General features: G+C 44.9%; 1 protein-coding gene across 1 annotated transcript in view; it reads left to right on the forward strand.

The window, feature by feature from the left end:
- The first annotated feature begins 3,711 nt into the window (after positions 1-3,711).
- LOC108095545 overlaps positions 3,712-20,244 on the forward strand; it is a 23,928-nt gene continuing 7,395 nt past the window's right edge. The window contains exons 1-6 of the mRNA XM_043207490.1: positions 3,712-3,933; positions 4,603-5,261; positions 5,394-7,080; positions 7,133-7,324; positions 16,755-18,403; positions 18,635-18,991. Coding sequence (XP_043063425.1) covers positions 5,138-5,261; positions 5,394-7,080; positions 7,133-7,324; positions 16,755-18,403; positions 18,635-18,991 — 4,009 coding nt within the window. The 5' untranslated portion in view covers positions 3,712-3,933; positions 4,603-5,137. The remainder of the gene's footprint in view (positions 3,934-4,602; positions 5,262-5,393; positions 7,081-7,132; positions 7,325-16,754; positions 18,404-18,634; positions 18,992-20,244) is intronic.

The following is a 20,244-nucleotide window of genomic DNA, read 5'->3' on the forward strand; positions in this document are numbered from 1 at the left end:
TAAGATAATATGTTTGTTTGAATATGGATCTTTAGAAATCCTTGCATAGAAGCAGAGAATGAAAATTACCTGGTTAGGTGAAGATATAAAAGTAAAATGTCTTTAGCCTTGATTTTATTATATTTATTTAATTTTTATTTGTTTTCCCACTTTATCAAAATGTTTTATAAATAACTCATAGAATTCAAATGCTTAGCGAGTGGCGAGTGTAGCACAAGTTGGTTTACCCAACGAGTATCATCTTGTATCAGCCAAGTGTTACAATACGCATGTCTTTAAGTTTTATCGGAAGGAATTCGCTCAAAGGGCAGCAGTAGCGACCCCGTATAAGCTAAAGTTAACATTTTAAAAACATTTATTACAACACTACAACTTTACTTCAGTCAAATGTAAGCTTTTGTATCGGTATTTCACTCTACTCGTTTTATAGTAGCCCTGGTAATGTTATTTTTTTGCACTGCAGCCCTTCTCCCAACACGAGTGACGTCACAGATGCACAGTTTGTTTGTCCATCTTTTACTCTCCTAGACGCACACACACACACATTCAGAGAGACAAAGAAGGAGGACAGGCACACAAGGAATTTCAACCCCCAGCGAAAAGAATAACAACAACCCAGCACGGAAAAAATCGCTGCATACGTTCAGGCTGAGCATGTCCTTTTTGGTGGGTGTTAGGGTTGTGGTGGGGCAAAATGGGGGCCGCTCAGCAGCGAGAAGAGAGACGAGCAGGCGCAGAATGGGCGAGAGAGCGAACCGCGAAGAGAGCGTAAATGGATGTCGAGAGAGACGCAGGCGCCTGGACGCCAAAACAACGACGACGGCAGAGGCATCGACGTCGCGGCCGGCAGAACCACCACCCGCACGGGCAAGGAAGCTAGGAAGCAAGGACCTGCATCCGACCACCCACAACCCACCACCCACTAGCTCCTGCTGGTGGCACCGAAACACAACAAACCGTAAACCATTGGCGCTGGCAGCGACGTCGACGTCGGCGTCCGCGACCGTTGGAATGACAGGATGTTGGCTGCAGACTCAGCGGGGAGCGATTGTGGGTGGCACGAAGGGTGGCGGGGGGCGAACGAGGGGGGTGTGACTGCTTCGCAGCAGCCTTACCACCACATAAACAAAAATTCGATTTATGACCACTGTGGGAGTGGCACGGGCAGGCGGCTTCGCATGGATTTTTGGGGGTGGCGCCAATTCGCTCTGCTTCTGCCAGTCGCTCCTGAGTGCTGTCACACTGAGATCGAAGCATGAGTCGATTAAGAAAATTAAATTACAATTCTTTGCTTAAAGCAAACATATGTACATACTACATTCAATTAATTTTCCGTTACCAAGCTTATAAATTATAAGATATGTTAAACTTGTTTTAACTTGTAAGATGAGGAAAAAGTAGCTATGTTTAATTTGCCATATCTTAAGTTAAAAGCAATTATTCAACATCCAAACTTTTAATTTCTACTTAATGGACTTAAGGCAGTGGTCTGCTTTACAGACTTCAAAAAATCGTTTTTTTTTTTTTGTCTTAAATCTATTCCAAAACTATCCAAGAATATGTGTTCAAAATTTTAGAGGCCAATTCGACATATTTTCGAAGCTAGATCAGTTTTAGTGGCCGAGCGTCGAGCAAGTTCGTATGCTCGGGCAGACTTTACAGCCCGTTTTCTCGAGTTTTTATTTTCACAAGTCTTGGAAAGCGGTGCCGGCCATAGTAAAAAAAATATATGTCCGATCGAAAAAAACCAAAGTGATCTAGCTTCAGTATTGAATTATCTTCTATTTGAACTATTTAAATTACTTGTTTTGCAACTTAAAGTGAACTTTTTTTCCAAAAAAGTGAATTTTTTTTCCAAAAAAGTGAATTTTTTTTCAAACTTAGAAAAAATTTGGAATTTCGTCATTTCTTCGGAATTTTTTTAGTTCATATAGAAAAGGAACTTATAAAAAGTAAAAAAAATTTGGTTCCACTGTTTCAGATGCATCGCACGAACTCCATCACCGGCACCGATTAACAAGTGCACACTCTAGGCGCCCCAGAAAAATCGTTACAACTTCCGCTAATTTCAATTATTTGCAATAATAAAAATTGTTTTTTAAAGTTTAAATATAATATTATATCGTCTCAAAATTTCGTTTACCTCAATCATTTCCTTCCCTTTCAAAAAAATTGTTGAAAAAACGCTCTTTTTTGGGCTCCTAAAGCAGACCACTGCCTTAAAGTACCTTAGAAATAGACTGCATAAATTTTATAGTATTGAATTACTACTGTTCAAGTTATTACCTTAGCTCTGATTTTTTACACACCAAAATAATACACAAAAGAAAAATATATAATATATCATGAATATTAATTAGTGTTGGTGAAATTTTTTTTTAGTGAGCTGACTGTGACGGTCGTCGTGGCACTAACGACAGCGATAACACCGACAGGGACTCGCGGGGAGACGGCGGGGGCGGAGTACGTGCCTATCTGAGTGTAAGTGTCTGTGCGTTTGTGTGTGCGTGTGAGGGGGCGGGCCAGGGCGGTGGACAGGACGAGAGAGAACGGGTTTGAGGCTGAGAACGGAACTTGGCGCAGATGTCGATGTGTAGCAATGGCAGCAGCAAAAGTCGTGCACTGATCCAATTTCTTTCTCATTTTCGATTAAATAATGTCCCATATCCCCTTGATGTTATTTACGGTAACTTAATAATAAAAAATTAAGCAGGCTATTGCAAAAAAAATATTTGTAATAGATACCGAAAATTGAGAAATTATAATAGATCTATTTGAGTGTTAATGTGTGCATTGTGCATTGATTTCCTAGTATATAAACAAATAATTCTTAGAAAAGTTATCTAACAAATGATCCTTCTTTATTCTTAACTTGGTTTTTATGTAAATTTTTATTTTCGATTGCTTTTTGGGTAAAGTTATGAGATTAAACTGTATTTTGGAGTAAGTTCTTTTTTACAGATCTTGGCGTTGGGTTTGATTTTAGCGCTGGTAAAACGAAAATTTACTTTAGCTTGGACACTTTATTTGATTTTGTGTTCCGAATACTTTATAATACTACAATTTGAGCTCCCCAGTGCCACTCTTCTGGAGTAAAAGAAGTGGCAACTCTTTAAGAACCCCGACGTTCATCAGCTCCCATTCAGGCTTTAATTCTGTAATTTTTTGACAGTGCAATCGCGACTAGTATCCACCAGCATAGTTGTTCTTGTTTCTGTTTCTGTCGTCGTCATCTCAATTCGCGAGTGCACACACACACACACACAGTCACACATGCAAACGCGGACTGGCAGGGACACCCGCATACACGGACACTCGCACTCGCACACTAACTCGTAATCACAGGGACACGGACGGACACACACACACGGGCAGAAGGAATCGCGACATCAAAAACAGCGACAGGACACGACGTCGACGTCGCGACTTCAGCGAGCTTTTTCGCCAGCGAGAGAGAGAGAGAGAGAGAGACAGTGAATGAGAGAAAGCAGGAGAGAGGGAGAAAGGCTCTCCGTAATCCAAAAGTACATGTGTGCCACTGTGTGAGTGTGAGTGGGGGGCTTTGGCGGGGGCTTCGCAGGACTTTTTCGCAACGGAGAGCGCAGGAGGAAGTGGCGCTGCCGGCGTCGCTGTCGCTGTCGGCGTCGCTGCCGTGAGTTGCGACTGCGGCGAGGACATACACATAAATAAAAAGTCCTTCATTCCGTCGCGACCAGCGAGTAACGGCATACGAGCGCTCGCAGAGAAATCGCTAATCACGAACGGCGGACGACAAAAACCCAAAGAACAGGCAGGAGGAAAAAGGCAGAAAAAAAGAAAGCAGCCAATATAGCAGCAGTTAAATAATTAAAAGTGCCAGACCGCTGGAAAGTGTGCTAAACTATTTTTTTTTTGACAAGTTATTTTCGAGTGAAAAGCCGTGTGGAAAACTGTGTAAGAAGAAAGGCCAGCAGGAAGGCTCAAGGAGCAGAAGAAGGCGAGGCGTCTAGCTCAGACCTCCCCCACCCGCACACCCCTTCGACCGACACCCCCCACCCCAACCCCCTTTCCCTCCCCCGCAAGGCGAAAACCGCCACCGCCTCGTGCTCTCTTTCTCTTTTACTCTTGCCCTCTTTCCCCCCTCACTTTTCGAGCCTTTCGTTGGGTGTCACACCAATACACTGATTCACACACACACGCACACCCTTGTCCTCCAAAAAAAGGAAAATAGTAACGAAATTATCGAAACAACAATAACAACAAAATGTATAAGCAGCTCAAAAGTAGCTAGTGAAAAAAGAATGCCATAAATCAGTTATTTGTTTTGTTTATTTTTTTTCTATAAGTGCTTGGTGAAACGAAGAACTTAGGAAAAAGTCTTTGAAAAATTCGCAACCTTATGCTATGTGTGCGTGTGTGTGTGTGAGAGAGAGAGGGTGTATGGCAGGATACTTCGAGGAGCAGCCATCATAACAAGCCAAGCTCTCTTGACCACAAAAACCGAACCACAAGCCAAGGATGTGCCACAAAAACACACGTTTGGCACAATTTTAATTGACAAGCACAAGTGACATAGGACCCCCGATGTTTCAACTGATCAATTCGCTTTTCGAAACATTCCAGCTAGCAGACCAAATACGAAAAACACCAAACACACAGTTCACAAAGTAAACATTGCCAGAGGAGTACATAAAAAAAGTGTCGAGCATATATAAAAAATAATAATAATAAAAGAAAAACGAAAAAATCTCGGCGGCAGCGTTGCCACCCGGTGAGAAAGAAGGGAGCTTCGAGCCAGCGAGTGAGTTTCGGCGAACGGTATTTTTTACTGCTACATCGCGTTTCCCCTCCGTCGCAGTCGGCGTCGACGTCGACGTCGACAGTGGTAGTGGCAGCGGCGGCTCTGCTGGTAGACATACTCCCTTCTCCCCCGTCACGGATCCTTTATATTTCCCGAAAAACAACATAAAATAAATAAAAAAAAGATAAAACGAAATAGAAAAAAAAAGAAAAACCTGCAGTATACAACGGGTAAAAAAAGCTTCCAAAAAGCAATGCAACAACAACAAGCGCAGCAGCAACATCGCCACCAACAACAACAACAGGAACAGGAACAAAAAGTGTAGTGGGTCGCACGCGCGACTTGTGTGTGTGAATAATGAAGAAGAAGCAGAAACAACAACAGCAGCAGGAGCAGCAGCAGCAGCAGAGGCAGAGCAAGGCGCCATCTGAAGCGGAATCGGAGACTGACCGCCCCGCCAGCAACAACAAAAAGCATTCGCGTCGCAGCAGCGCCAGCAACAACAACAAATAGCAAAAACTGAGCAGCGTTCGGCAAAGCGCAGCAACAGCCACAAAGGCAACACTGAAGATAACAGCAGCAGCGATACCGATTGCAACTGCAACAGCAACAGCAGCAGCAGCAACAACAGCAGCAGCGGTAGCAACAGCAAGCAAGCGGCGACAAGCGGTCATCAGCAGCAGCAGCGGTAGCAACAACAACAGTCGTAGTCGCAGTCGCAGCCGCAGTCGCAATCGCAGTCGCAGTCGCAGCAACAGCAGCAGCAGCAGTTGCAGTAGCAGCAGCAGCAGCAGCAACGCTAGCGTCGGCAGCGACGCCAGCAGCATGTCCAAAACAAGCAGCGGGAATCCGAGTGCAGCAGCAACACAAGCAGCACAGGCAGCAGCAGCAGCAGCCGCCGCCGCCGCAGCAGCAAATGCCGCCGATTTCAGTGCGTTCGATTTCAACGATAGTTCCGATAACTCCGACACGCCCCTGGTGCCACGCCCACCCTTCCTGAGTCGCGCCGCTGCAGCGGCCGCAGCAGCAGCAGCGGCGGCAGCCCTCAGCATCAACAACAATAGCAACAATTCGGCGGGATCCGCCGGCCAAATGCCGCACAGCACCAGTAGCAGCAACAACAACATTAGCAGCACCAACAACAATGGGGCCAATGCCGCCAACAGCAACAATAACAACAACAACAATAACTATGGCCGCAGCAGCAGTCGCAGCAGCAGCAGCTCACAAAGCAGCCTGGACGAGGAGGAGGACGACGAGGAGGATGAAGAGGAGGAGGAGGAGCAGGAGCAGCAGCAACAGCAGCAGCAACAGCAACAGCAACTGGCGGCAGAGCAGCAGCAGCGGGCAGCGGCAGCGGCGGCAGTAGTGGCAGCGGCGGTCAGTGCGCTGCACAATGGCAACAAGCAGCAGCAGCAGCAGCACTACAACAATAATAATAACAACAATAATGGCAACAGCAAGACGCGAGATCGCGACGATCACCTGCAGGTGCAGCAGCAATCGCAGCAGCAGGCGCAGGACGAAGAGGATGAGGAGGATGACTACGATGAGGATGAGGAGGAGGACGAGGAGGAGCACCAACAGCAGCAGCAGCAACAGCAGCAGGTAAACCGCCACCAGCAGCAGCAGCAGCAGCAGGGCAACGGGCATGATCTCACGCCCACCGACCTGCGACATGTGTTGCCCGCCAGTCATCACGATCAGCAACAGCAGCAACATCAGCAGCAGCAGCAGCAACAGGAGCCAGCTGTGTACGATGACGACGGCGAGGAGGAGGAGGACGAGGACGACGAGGAGGACGAGGTGGCCAGCAGCCACTTGGACAGCCGCGCCACCCTCTCCTCCGCCCACTTGAACAGCGCTGCTGCCGCCGAGAGCAGCGGTCTCCACATGAGCGCCGTGGCAGCGGCGGCGGCAGCAGCGGCGGCTGCGGCGGCAGCGGCATCAGCGGCCAAGCTGAGCGCGCAGCTGGAGCAGCAGCAGCAGCAGAGCGCCAACAGTGCTTTGGACATGGCCGGCGGTAGTGGGGCCACGCCCATTGCACCGCCACCGCCGAGTAGTTTGCTGGGCGGCAACAGCAACACCAGCTTCTCGACCAACAACAACAGCAACCACGCCCTCAGCTCGACGCACGGCAGCATGGGGGCGGGCGGTCAGGGCACGAACTGCAGCAACGATCTGCTGGCCGCCGGAGGAGGAAACTCCCGGGGAGGTTCCTCCTTGGGCCTCGGAATTGGAGCCTCCAGCGCGGCACTGCAGCAACACCAGCAGCAGCAGCAACAGCAGCAGCAGCAGCAGCAGCAACTGCAGCACCAGCAACATGGCGGCAGCGGGGGAAGCGGGGGGGAGTGGCGGCAGCAGCAGTGCGGCGAGCGAGCGGCGCAAGTACCGCCACCAGAACTACAGTAAAAACATCTACATCGGCACCAAGAACGCCGAGAAGTGGGAGCACATGCGCACCCGGCTGCAGTTCAAAAACGACGTGGAGTTCGTCGCCTACCTTCTCAACTTGGCCGACAACGACACGGATCGCCTAAACAAGTGAGTAGAACACCATGATATTGTTGCTTTTGCCCCTATATTTTTTAGAATTCTAGTTTAAAACACATTTTTGCGAAAACAAATCCTTTATAATGTGTTATGTACCTTCGGCATTTCATTCCATTCCATTATTTATAGGAAGTAATAGGTTGAGGAAGGCATTACTGATTACTACTACGATAATAGGTTTCAATAGTTTTTTATATTTAATAAACGGTTAAAAAAAAAAATTTTAAATATGGGAACACATATGTTTTCTAAAAATGTTTCTTAATCTCAATTACCATAATAAAGTATACAAGCATTGTTAAAATAGTTACGTGCAACAGGTAATTAGATCCTTTTAAACGAAAACGTTTTGATTGGTATTAGTTGTTCAGAATGGCTTTACAAATCATTGAAATATAAATCATTACATTTTAATTTACTTGTGCACAGCAAGTTTGCATAGTCTTCATTTCATATCAGTAATGTCGATTACAATTTCGGCAAATTTGTCGATCATTAAGACATGTCGTTAGAATAATGGTCATTAATACGAATAGTATGGTTTCTCAAAACCATGGTTAAATATTTTGTCTATTCATAGGAAGAAAGACTTGAAAGACGGACGGAAAGATAATATTATTGGATTACTTGGGGGTCTGATCAAGGCTTTAGGGTTTATAAAATAAACATAGCCAAAAAGCAAATATTTAGGCCAGATTTTTTATTCTCACCCGAAATATACAGAAGTTAAATCCACTTAGCTTGCATTAACGCCATTTCAATGAGTTCTTGTAGCTGAACAACAAGGTCAAAGTCTTTGGGACTACAAAGTTGTGTCACAAGGAAAAACTTTGACAGTAGTTTCCATATGCTTGCAATATGTCACCGAAAATACAACTTATGTCCGAAACGTACACGAAAAGTGAAACTCGAAGAGGATGCGATGAAGGAAAGGCCCTGTTTCCAGTGTAGAGTGAACGAGAGGCGACTATTTAAAAGTCGGGCTTTGTTTTCCTTGTTTCCACCTTGTTCTGTTAATTAAGCAGCGCATAAAGGCGGCTCAAAAGGAGGGGACAAAAGAGCCGAATCGGCTGGAAGTGAGAGATATGGCAACGCTTCGCTGGCCGTCATTGTTGATAGTTGTTCTCAGATATGAACTCACACACACACACACACACACCTAAAGAGCTTTTGGGCACCTCACAAACCGACACACACACACACAAATACACGCACACGCAGAGAGGGAATCTGGTTTTTAGGGTGGCTCAAGTGCCGCGGCAGGCGGCAAAAGAAGAACAAGATGGAGCCCGGTGGGGAGCGGTACAAAAGCGATCCATGTAAAAGCGATTCATGCCCGAATGCATCCTTGCCTGCCCTCCGCCACTCCTCCAGTTGCCGCTCCCCCGAAAACCCCGCATCCCATCATCAACCCCTTTTTGGCCGCGCGATACAAAGGCACAAATGCGGTACTCATGCGGTTGCATGCAACGGAGCTTTCATGTTGCCTGCCTGCCTGCCTGCCTGCCTGCCGTAGTCGCCATTCCGACCATATTCCGTTTATTCCATATATTCCGTATATTCCGTATTTTGCCGTATTTGCCGTATTTTCCGTATTTTCCCTACTTGCCGTTGTCGGAACCGTTGCCCGCTGTGCTCGACTCGTAGTCGCTGCCGCCATGTCAGCGGAAGCGGAAAAAGCAACACACTCGCATTCGCACTCACACGCACACTCGCACACACTCACACTCAAAACACGCACACGCACACTTACACGCGCACACATTCGCAAACTCGAGCAACATGGTCGATGTTGTTGTTGTTTGCCTTGTTGTTGCTGTTGCACTTGTTGTTGTTGTTGTTGTTGCCGCCGCCTGCATTTGCATGCCATGTTGCCAATCGCCCACTTACACACACACATAAACTGCACTGGGAACAAATGGTGCATAGAACACAAATCATTTAAGAACAAAGCCGCTTTGTTCGCCAATTAGGAACTTTGGTCGCTTTTCACTCACCACAAGTGATTAAATAGTTAAAAGGTGTTTGTGTGTTAAGCTGCAACATGTGGAAACCATTTTAGGAAACCTTTGAAAGATTTGTTCGTAAATTGTATAACGGTGTAAAAAGGTTTCTAAAATTTAGTAGTTATATGGGGTGTACCTCAAGATAATTCAAAATCTGTAGAACATTTATATGTGTATATCTCTATTTATTACTTTTCCGCAACGCAAATACTTCGTATTCGAATCTTATAGAAATTTTAGCAACTTTTTAAAGGATGTTAAACATTGGCTTATCGCTTTATCAAATTCAACATGTATTGATATTCTCAATTTGCTTTTGAGCAGTGTAGAAAGGTAAAAGAGAGAAAGAGAGAGAGAGGAGAAGAGGGCAGACGCACACACATGTGCCATCGAGGTTCCTTCGGATCCTTGCAACGTGAATGCGTCGCGAATTTTCTTCCCTTGCCCCACATTGCCAGCAGTCTCAGTTCCCCTCAGAACCCCTTCCCCCCTCCCCTTCCTCATCAGCCGCCCCCGGCCACGCCTCGTCCTTTTTGTTCTTGCTGTTGCATTGCAGTCGAGCGCGCCATTTGGCGCTTTGAATATGGGTCCTGTTTCCCCTTCCTCGCTGCTTGGCCAAATGCAAAATGCAAAATGCCAATGCAGAAATGTCTGAATCTCAGTTGTGTTTCTGCTTCTCGCTCTCCGCTTTCACCTCTTCCACCTCTTCCACTTTATCGGCCCCTCCCTTTGGCATTGGCTGCCACACGAAGCGAATGCCACAAGGAGGCCGTTGGCAGGATAGCACACTTCCCACAAGCATTCGAGTCCTTTAGGACCAGGAGCCTCGATTCGATCATCGAAGAACACGTTGCACCACATGTGGTACTAGACCAATTTCCAACTAACTTCTCAATGTTCAAAACAATATTGTCACACAATAATTTAAAACTATTATTGCATTTAGCCATACATTTTTTATTTCATTTGATTTCTAAGAAAAGGAGTCCGTCTGTTTGCTAAACTCCTATGTTAACATACTTTATTTTATACTACGAACGATCTTAACATTTAAATATTGATATAAGCAAACAATTGTTAATTTCAATTACAATAGTTATGTTGAATTGTAAAAACAATAAAGAGAAACAGAATTCTAACTTTACTTATTTTTATATCAAAAGTATGGATATTCCATTCTTTTTACAAGAACACATTTACAAATCTATTTATCTCGGAAGCATTTTAATCTAAGGATAAGATACCAATTTCAAAAGACATATGAAGAACCGTAATTTCAGCATATTTGGCTGGGGAATCCTTATTCCGACTGTTCGGTTAGTCGAAGGACCTTCCATCCGCACTCGCACACTAATCAGCAGCTTCTTCTTTCGCATATCCTTGTGCCACTGCGATTTCCCACACACAATAGATAATATCTCACCCCCCAGCCTTGTGCCCAACACCCTTGGGCCAGCCCTCATTCCCCCGTCTATCCCCCCTTCATCAACCCCTCCCTTCGCCCCCCGCGAAGCAGTTTCCTTCGTTGCCTTTTGCCAATTCGCATTTCGTATACGCCATGTCGCCAATTTCTGCGAATTTTCGCCAAAAAGCACAAAATTGTTGTGCGATTGTCTTTGTGAGAGTGCGCGTGCATGGGTATTTGTCTCGGCATGTGTATGTGTTTGTGTGTGTGTAAGTGTCTTTGTGTATGTCTGTGTGTGAGTCTCGTTTGTGTCGCTGGCTGTGTGCTTAATGCGCCAACGAGCACCGCACACGAAACAGAATCCCAAAACTCCCCAACCTCGAACCGACTCGAACATCGAAAGCCCAACCGAGTTAAGCCACCCACCGCCAAACGCCCAACGCCCATCGCCCGTTGCCACCCATCCCCTTTACTACCACCCCCTCGACCACCACCCGCTGGGCCCTCAAGCAGCACATTAATGGTAGAGAGACACTGGCGTACACGAGAATAGGAACCCAACCCAGGGACCTAAGTGCGGAATCCCCATCGTCAGAGGACGTAGATGGAAGTGGGGAAGGAGATGGGGCTTTTGGGCGGTATAGATGGAGGTGGAGACGGAGATGGAAGTGGAGATGGAGATGGAAGTGGAGATGGAGATGGAAATGGAACTGGAACCAGGAATATGCTCGCTCTCTGCGGTCAAAGAAGCGCGGTGGGTGGCGGTTTGTTCTGGCAAGTGGGTGGTGGCCAGTGGGTAGAAGGTTGAGACAAAGTGGAGCAGGGTAAGTGGATACCAAGGGGGTGGCACGCGATGGTAGGATGGCAGTGGATGGCAGGAGATGGCAGGACGTCAGAGGCCGGCTGGATGGAAATCGTATCGTTTGCTGTTGCCGCTGTTTTCGATATTGTTGTTATGGTTCTAAGGTGGAGGATTTAATGAACGATAACACTGGCAAGCGGAAAGGGGAGACAACCGGGGGGCGGCGAAGAGGAGGGGGTTGCCTGGCTGCTGGAGACCATGTGGCATGTGCAACATCTAGATTCTAGATGAATGCCCCTCACGTGAACCCAAACGGCGGAAACTCAAAGGTTGCATTGCCACCATGCAGGTGTTCATGGTCCACAAAAAAAAGGAGAGTTAGGTACTGTAGAAGAGTTGGCCATTTTGGTCAGAAAATTGCAGTTCTGAGCAGGCAACCCTCTGGAATTAACCACCAACAACTAGTTGCTGGCAAATATGAGAGCCGGGCTTGGAAAACCGCTAACCAGTGGTGAAAAATATAAAAGTTTCCTTTTAAGAGCAGGTTTTAAAACGACATTGATAGCCTTTCATTTTCGAGGAACAAAACTTCACTTGAAGGTTTTAATCAAGCTGATTAACAAGTACTTTATGCGTGCAACCAAAAAATGTTGTGGTGTATAATTCTGCTTAAGAATTATGTCTTATGCATCCATTTAACCAAGTCAAATGGGAATGGCCAGAGCTGAGGCCCCTTTTTTTAATAAAAAGTTGTGTACTTATAGCTTATTGTTCAAAATTGCTCCGTGCCATTTAATGTCCGGACTTATTATAAAAACTAAGCAACAATATTTGGAAGTTGCCTGGAGTTTGTAGGGTATCAAAGTCGCCACACCACGCCGTTTCCCCTGGCAATGGTCCAGACTTCACCGATTTCGTCTTCCATCCATCTTTTGACCCCTCGAGCGGCACGCGAAACAACAAGCAAAACGCAGGCAAAATTAATTAAACGCAAAGGCGACAACAACAAGGACAGCAAGCGATGGTGAAAAGAGTGGGAGTGGAGGGGGAGTGGAAGGGAGGGGAGGGTTGTTGGTTAAGAGAGGCCTGACCGTAGGCCAGAAATAAATAAATTCCATCGACCCACTTTCAAAGTCCCCGCCAACTATCGTATCCTGGCTTATTCCGGTTTTTGGAACAAGTATCTTTCACTTCATGGAGAAATTAATAATTGCATAAAGAACCCTATCCTATAGTTATTTAATGCATATAAGTACAAATTTTTATGGGGATAGGTTATTATTTAAATATGTTTTTCTTAAAGCTTCTTTAATATAAATTTGAATTTGCAGGCCCTTGGATATTGTGTACAAAAGTTAAAAACACGTACACAAATCCTGTGATTTTTTAATGAAAAATTAAATTTCGAAAATGATTTCACAGTGTTGCAGTGTTAAAATATATACCTTCACATAGCTAGGGGCTATTAAATTTACAGTCAGAGCTTCAACATTCGAAAGGCAATACAATTTTTAATAACGGCGGAGACCGGGCTAATTGTCTTTTTTTGTAAACGAAGACGGCATATTGCAATGCTGAATGAAAAAAATAATACATTGATCATCATTGTGATATAAAACTTGTTGTGCATCGCCTTTTGACGTCCATAACATTTATAATTTTGATCAAATTCTAAAGTGGCATGCCTCTAAATTTCTGTGTTTATTATAAAAAGTTCTTTGAATACTGGTACTTAAAATTCTAGTCTGAATTGCACTCGTCAAACTGAACCAAACGCATTTTAAAGTACCAGGCGAACATAAAGCCATAGTAGGATGCTACTCTTTGAATTTTTTAGTTATTCCCAAAAGTACTATTTTATGGGAAATTTCCACAATTAAAACTGCCATCTAATAAATGATATTGGCCTGGTATTTGAAAGCTAAGAATTTGCTGGCAACCTTCTCCAAGATTTTTGAGCGCATCCTCCTTAGCCGACTGATGGATCTACCACAGGTAGTGAATCACATACCGGCCCACCAATTTGGTTTCAGGAAATCCCATGGCTGCCCTGAACAGGTGCATCGTCTGGTCTGCTCCTGGCCACTTATGCTGACGACACCTGCACGCTAGCCTCCCACTCATCGCTGCAATCTGCGACAAATGCAGTTTAGGTCTGGCCTCATGCTATGGAGAACTGGACTGCGAAATGGAATATCGCCATTAACTGCGCTAAATCCGCGCTAGTATGGCGGGCCCACATCTCGGCAGTCAAAGCCAAATGCCTGCAGAAGCTACAAAAGCTTGACTGGCTCCTGCGCTCGCGTTACAAACGTAGCCATCGAGAGGGACTTTGGACTATTACTTATCGGGGACCAAATCAATCTGCACAGCAGTCGTTACGCTGACAGAATTGTGACACATCCAAATTCGCTAGCGAGTGACCTAGCTGAGCCAATTTCTCTCCGACGGCTGAAGAAGCTACATCCCACCGATCTCCCTACTCGTAGGATTTTATAATATGTTCTCACTATTTTATATGATTCTCACTATTTTTTTTACTTCGCAACTTAAATTAATTGTTACTAAGTATTTAAGGCTATTTTGTATCCATAAAACTGTTTCTCGAAAATTACGCTAGGTTAAGTTCAGAAGGCACTGAGCAGATTCCAGTGAATAAATAAAATTAAAACAAAAAAAAGGATTTATTACTTGTCCCAATGGTCTCAATGGTCCCAATTGTCCCAATGGTCCCAATTGTCCCAATTACCAACTACCATCTAATGGATTCTGTTGGCCTGGTATTTGAAAGCTAGGAATTCCACTTGGTTTCGTCAAAATCGGGCAGCCAAACCCACAATATTTGGCCCAAACGCATTTTGAAGTACCAGGTGAACAGAATGCAGTAGAAGGTGGATGCTCTAATTTTTTAGGATTTCTAATTGCCCCCAAAAGTATGCTACAATTTTTAATGGTTTCGTCAAAATCGGGCAGCCAAACCCACAATATTTGGCCCAAACACATATTGAAGTACCAGGCGAACAGAATGCAGTAGAAGGTGACTGTTCAATTTTTTGAATTTTCCAATTGCCCCCAAAAGTATGCTACAATTTTTATTGGAAAATTTACACATCCTAAAATTGTCAATTTACCCCCAAAAGTATGCTCCAATTTTTAATGAAAATGTACACACCCAAAAAATTCCCAAACTAGGGAGCCCCAAAAGTATGCTACAATTTTTAATGGAAAATTTACACATTCAAAAACCGACAATTTTCCAATTACCCCCAAAAGTTTGCTACGATTTTTAATAGAAATTTACACATCCAAAATTTTTCCAAATAAGAGAGAGCCCCCAAAAGTATGCTACAATTTCGATAGTTTTAGTTTAATTTTGATTTTTTTTTTGTATTTTTACATAATTAAGTATAACTTTTATTAGTATTCTATAATATATAATTATTATATATTAGTATAACTATATATATACTATTCCCTAGCCGTATGCTGTAAGTTTATGGACAATCCATGTCTTGTTAGTCTTAGATGCGCGTCTAGTCGTTGTTCATTTTCGAATCCAACGCTGTGTCCCCGCTCGCTGCCTAGGGTAATGCCATTGGGATTTCCCGGATGAGTCGGGAGACCAGTTCGCAGCAGTCCTTCTGTCTGTTCTGCGCCACAGCCATGACCTGAAATAAGGTTAAAGCACAAAAATTTATTAGTTATCAGAACTTAATTTTTTGTGCCGATTTTTCTCAGTTTTTATGATACATTCCCTTTTGAAATTTCCAAAAAATGGGTTTGCTGAAAATGAATCAAGATTCACTAATTCAAAGTCTATAGCTTTTCCAGTTTTAATTAGATTTTAAAGTGGCATACCTCTTAAAGAAACTTTGTATCATTGATTTTATATAAATAAATAAGTTAATTAAATTTCATGAAAATCGGACCACTATATCGTAAAGTCATGAGAAAAATCCGTGAAAATATGGAAAAATAAATAGAATAGAATAAATTACTTCGATGTTGCTTAATATATTAAAAAAGGTCAAATTCTATTATTCTTATATTATGATTTGTATTATTATAAATAAATTACTTATGTAAGTATATATCTTATTATTATTTTATGTTATTATTACACATTATACTCCAATCATATACTTCAACAGAAAATCTAAAAACCTGTTTCCCTTGTGTGTCTCGTGCTAAGGGCTAATAAAATTGTTCACAATAATAGTGTTACATTTATGTATCCAACAAAACCGAAATTAAAACGAAATCGTTTGGAATTACGGTACTGTACAATGTACAGTGTACATACGATTTATTTTCCCCTGAGACAATTTTTTATTTTAAATAACAAAGTTATTTTTAATGATATTATGCGATTTTTTTCATATTCTAAAATGATTTTTGTGTGTTGTTCGGGAAAGAAACGACTTACAGCTGAACAAAGTATAGTGTTAGAAACCAGAGAAGCCGTACAATCTTTTTGATTGAAAGCCTTTTTATTGCCATCCTTTAGTTAGTTGATAAAAACCAATTTGGAAATGATTAGTTGCCAATTTTGGTAGAAAATCCAATCTTTTTAGTGGTTTTTTGGTTGTAATAAGGCCAAAAAGTGACTTACAGCGGAACCAAACACTGTTTTGAGCACCTTATGACCACAGTTAACGAGCCCAATCACTTTTTGGACGATTCAAAAAAAATGATTTTTGGCCAATTTTCGCAATTTTCATAAGGGGTAACATCGTCATTTTTTGCGAAAAATGGCAAAATTTCAACTCTTTTGGGTGTTTATACCATCGGATAGGAAATTTTATTGCGAATTCAACGATGTATGCCATTCCACATTTGGAAGAGTACTTCCTTAGATAATGCAAAAAAACTGGGTTTTTTAAAGCCATTTTTTGTAGTTTTGGGCAAAACAAAAACTTTTTCCATTGGTAATTTGTCTGTTATTTGGGCAAGAAACAACTTACACCCAAACAAAGTATAGTTCTGGAAACTAGAAAAGCCCAGCAATTCATGCCACCGAATGCAAAATTAATTGTTATAGTTAATTGATCCTTTAAAAAAAATACTTGTTTAAATAAGCATTTTATAGTTTACAAATCATACAGAAATATCGGGCTTGTTAATTACAAAATATCAATGAAGTATCAAACAAAAACTGCTTGTTTTAACCAACTTACTTATCTCCTTTCCGTTCGTCCTCCATTTCAGCCTGCCACCGCCCTCTCCCGCGCACACGCCCACCAAAGGCTTCGACGGCAACTTCAAGCTGGAACCGAATCTCAGCGCCAAGGACTTCGCCGCGCCACCCGAATCCTCGATCAACGGCAACGGCAGCGGAAACGGGAATGCGAGCGGAAACGGAAACGGTGACTCCGCCTCCGCAGCCTCCGTATCGATGGCCACGCCCACGCCGCCGCAGCGCAAGCGGTACAAGAAGCGCGTTCAGTTCAGCTCGGAGGCGCTGAACGGCTTCGCCGGCAAAGGCAAGGGCGGAGCGGGCGGAGCAAGTGGAGCCAGTGCAGCGGGCGGTGGCTACGCCTACGCCAAGTCCAAGAAGCAGGAGGCCAAGGCGGCAACGGCGGCCTTGAAAGCGGGCGCAGCAGCAGCGGCGGCAGCGGCGGCGGCCGCCTCTTCCAATTTGCCGGAGGTCCTCGACTGCCGCATCGCCGAGAAGATCAAGAGCGAGCTGGAGGCCAACAGCAAGGAGTCGCTGCCAAATGCTCTGTGCCTCAAGAAGGCCGCAGCGGCAGCAGCGGCGGCAGCGGCAGCGGCGGCAGCAGCAGCAGCGGCGGCGAACGGCAGCGAGGAGGAGGACGAGGACGACGACCAGCCGCAGCACCCGCACCTCCTGCCCGTTCTGCCGCCTTCGGACGTCGTCGATGGGATCTCCGCCAGCAATGGGCAGGCGGGCAACTTCCATGTGCGCTCCAAGTCGCAGGGCACCAAGAAATCGCAAGCGGCCAAGGCGGCAGCAGCGGCGGCGGCGATGATGCCGCCCAACTCCTACGACGAGCACGAGGACGAGCCGGGCGCAGGACTCGCCGGGAACGAGGAGGACGACGACGAGGACGAGGAGCTCGACGAGGAGGCCCTCGCGCGCGAAATGAAGATGGAGCAGAACTTCGTGGAGGAGGAGGATGAGCACGACATCGCCTTCCGCTCGCATCAGTCCTGTCGCGAGTGCTCCATTGCCCACGACCACAAGCTCTGTCCGCTGAGGAACGCCTGCGGCAACGTGACCGATGCCGTGGATCTGGGCGAGTGGATCGAGCGGCGGAACCTGGAGGCGCTGGCCAAGCTGAAGGCGGACGCCCAGCGTCAGGCGAAGCGGGCCAGCGGCAGGCAGCGGCACGAGGACGACGACATGGAGGATATGGAGGACATGGACATGGACATGGACGAGTCCTCGCAGCTGTCGGAGCTGGAGACCAAGCCGCTGATCACCTTCGCCGAGGCCTCCGTGCCGGCGGAGTTCGAGCTGCACAACGTGGAGCCGAATGTGACCGGCGTGTTCGCCCGAACGGAGGTGCGCGCCTTCACCAAGCTCGGTCCGCTCATCGGCCAGCCGGTGCAGACCGGCGAGGTGCGCGAGGGCAGCGACATGAAGTGGATCTTCGAGATGTGCGAGGCTGGCGCCGACAAGTCGTACCTGCTGTGCTGCGACAACCCGAACGCCTCCAACTGGCTGCGGTTCGTGCGGCCGGCGCCCAGCTACGAGGATCGCAACGTCAACCTGGTGTCCATCGATCGGCAGGCGTACTTCGTCAGCTGCCGCGACCTGCGCAACGGGATGGAGCTGCTCTACTGGAGCGACGACTGCAACACCATGTGGCGCAAGAAGCACACCGAGAAGACGAGTGAGTAGAGAAGGGGGTGGTGGAGATGATGATGAACCTGTTTGAAGAGAGAAAGATTTAGGTGTTACTTGATTTATTGCTATTCAAAAATATGGGAGCACCTTAAATTATTATATCCGATAAAGGGGATTAAAGTATTGTTCTAGAAATTACTGAATTCCAAGCCTTAGATAAACCATAGACTATATTTAATAATTAAACATGATATACCTTTCTTTTTCATCCACACAGACTGCGGCGGCTGCAACCTGAAGTTCGAGCACCCGCTGTACTACCGCACCCACTGCTCCGTCTTCCACGACCCCTCGATGAGTCTGACCATCCGCAAGTACCACTGCAAGGTGTGCGGCGAGCCGGTGCTGGGCAAGGACAACATCATGAAGCACGCGGCGGAGAAGCACGACGGCAAGGGGGCGTACCAGTGCCAGTTCTGCAGCAAGTTCTTCCTGCGGCTCAACTACCTGGAGATGCATCGCACCTACGGATGCGCCTCGAATCCAAATCGGTCGCGACCCGTTTGCGATTTCTGCGGAAGGAAGTTCTGCCAGCCGCAAAAGCTGAAGGCGCACATCAAGCGCATGCACAGCGGTAAGTTGCTAGCACCGGCAGCGCTCGGGATCCAAAAAATCTAGACAACCTAGTGAACCTAGTGAATCTAGACAACGTAGACGTAATTGTGATCGTACACCCATGCGTATGCGTAATGTATCGTAATAAATATAACGTAGCCGCATCGTAGGCCAGCTGACTGTCATATCGTAATATCGTATGTCGTACGCTCGTGTCTAGTCGTAATGTCGTACAAATTGTATAGCAAATAGCCACCGTATGTCGTAATGTACCGTTATGTATAGCGACGCACGCCGTCCAACTGCTTCTGCATAAAATCAACACGTCTGTACTTTAACACGCCAATATCGTATTAAGATCACAGTTTTCGCAAGTTTTTTTTTTGATTATATGTAAGCATTTATTCTTGGAAACTTTATAATTTATTATAATTTTCAAATTGAAATAAATTGTGTTTCATTCCAAATTAATTTCAATGCCTTTTAATTTTTTTTGTTGGAATGCAGAATCATGTGTCTGTTAGTTGCATTATTTTGTTATATAATTATTATTTCAGTGTTGATCTAGATCCAAATGCTCTTTTAGTTTAAATGGTACTCAGAAACAATTTTCTTTTATTAACTAACTAAATATTTCAATTATAACACTTAGTTGGTATTTGTGTATTATTTATTTACGTGGCAACCGTGATCTTGAATCGATATACCAACACACTCACACAAATGATAGATCCACACAACCCACGCTAATAATGTCCTATAAAGTACTAATATCGTATCGAGTCGCTTAGCTGTAAACTTAGCTGTACTATATACTCGTAAGCTGCCACACCTCAAGTCACCACCACAGCAACACCTGCGGTACTATATATTATATATGTAACACTAAAGCATCTGCGATCGCTCATCTCTCTTTGGTTGCCAATCTTTAGTTGTACACCGCCTTAATTGGTTTAAAACTATACTTTACTAATCCATCCTTGGTTTCTTAAAGTTTGTGTTCTGTTTGTATATGCTATGGTAAAGTATTGGAATATCGTATGACATTCACACTCTTAGAAACGCACTGAAGTGACTAAGAACCAAAAACTGTTTCAGCTATCTTAAATTTAAAATTATAGGGAACCATTAATGGTAAAGGATAATTTTAGCAATTTTTTTGAATAAGATAATATCGATCATAAAAAAAAATAATACAATTTTTCAGTGTAAGAAATGGGACATTTTGACAAAAAAAAAAAAACTATTTATTTTACTTGTCCAATTCTGTTC

Source organism: Drosophila ficusphila, unplaced genomic scaffold, assembly GCF_018152265.1.
Source record: "Drosophila ficusphila isolate 14025-0441.05 unplaced genomic scaffold, ASM1815226v1 contig_198, whole genome shotgun sequence".
NCBI lineage: Eukaryota > Metazoa > Arthropoda > Insecta > Diptera > Drosophilidae > Drosophila > Drosophila ficusphila.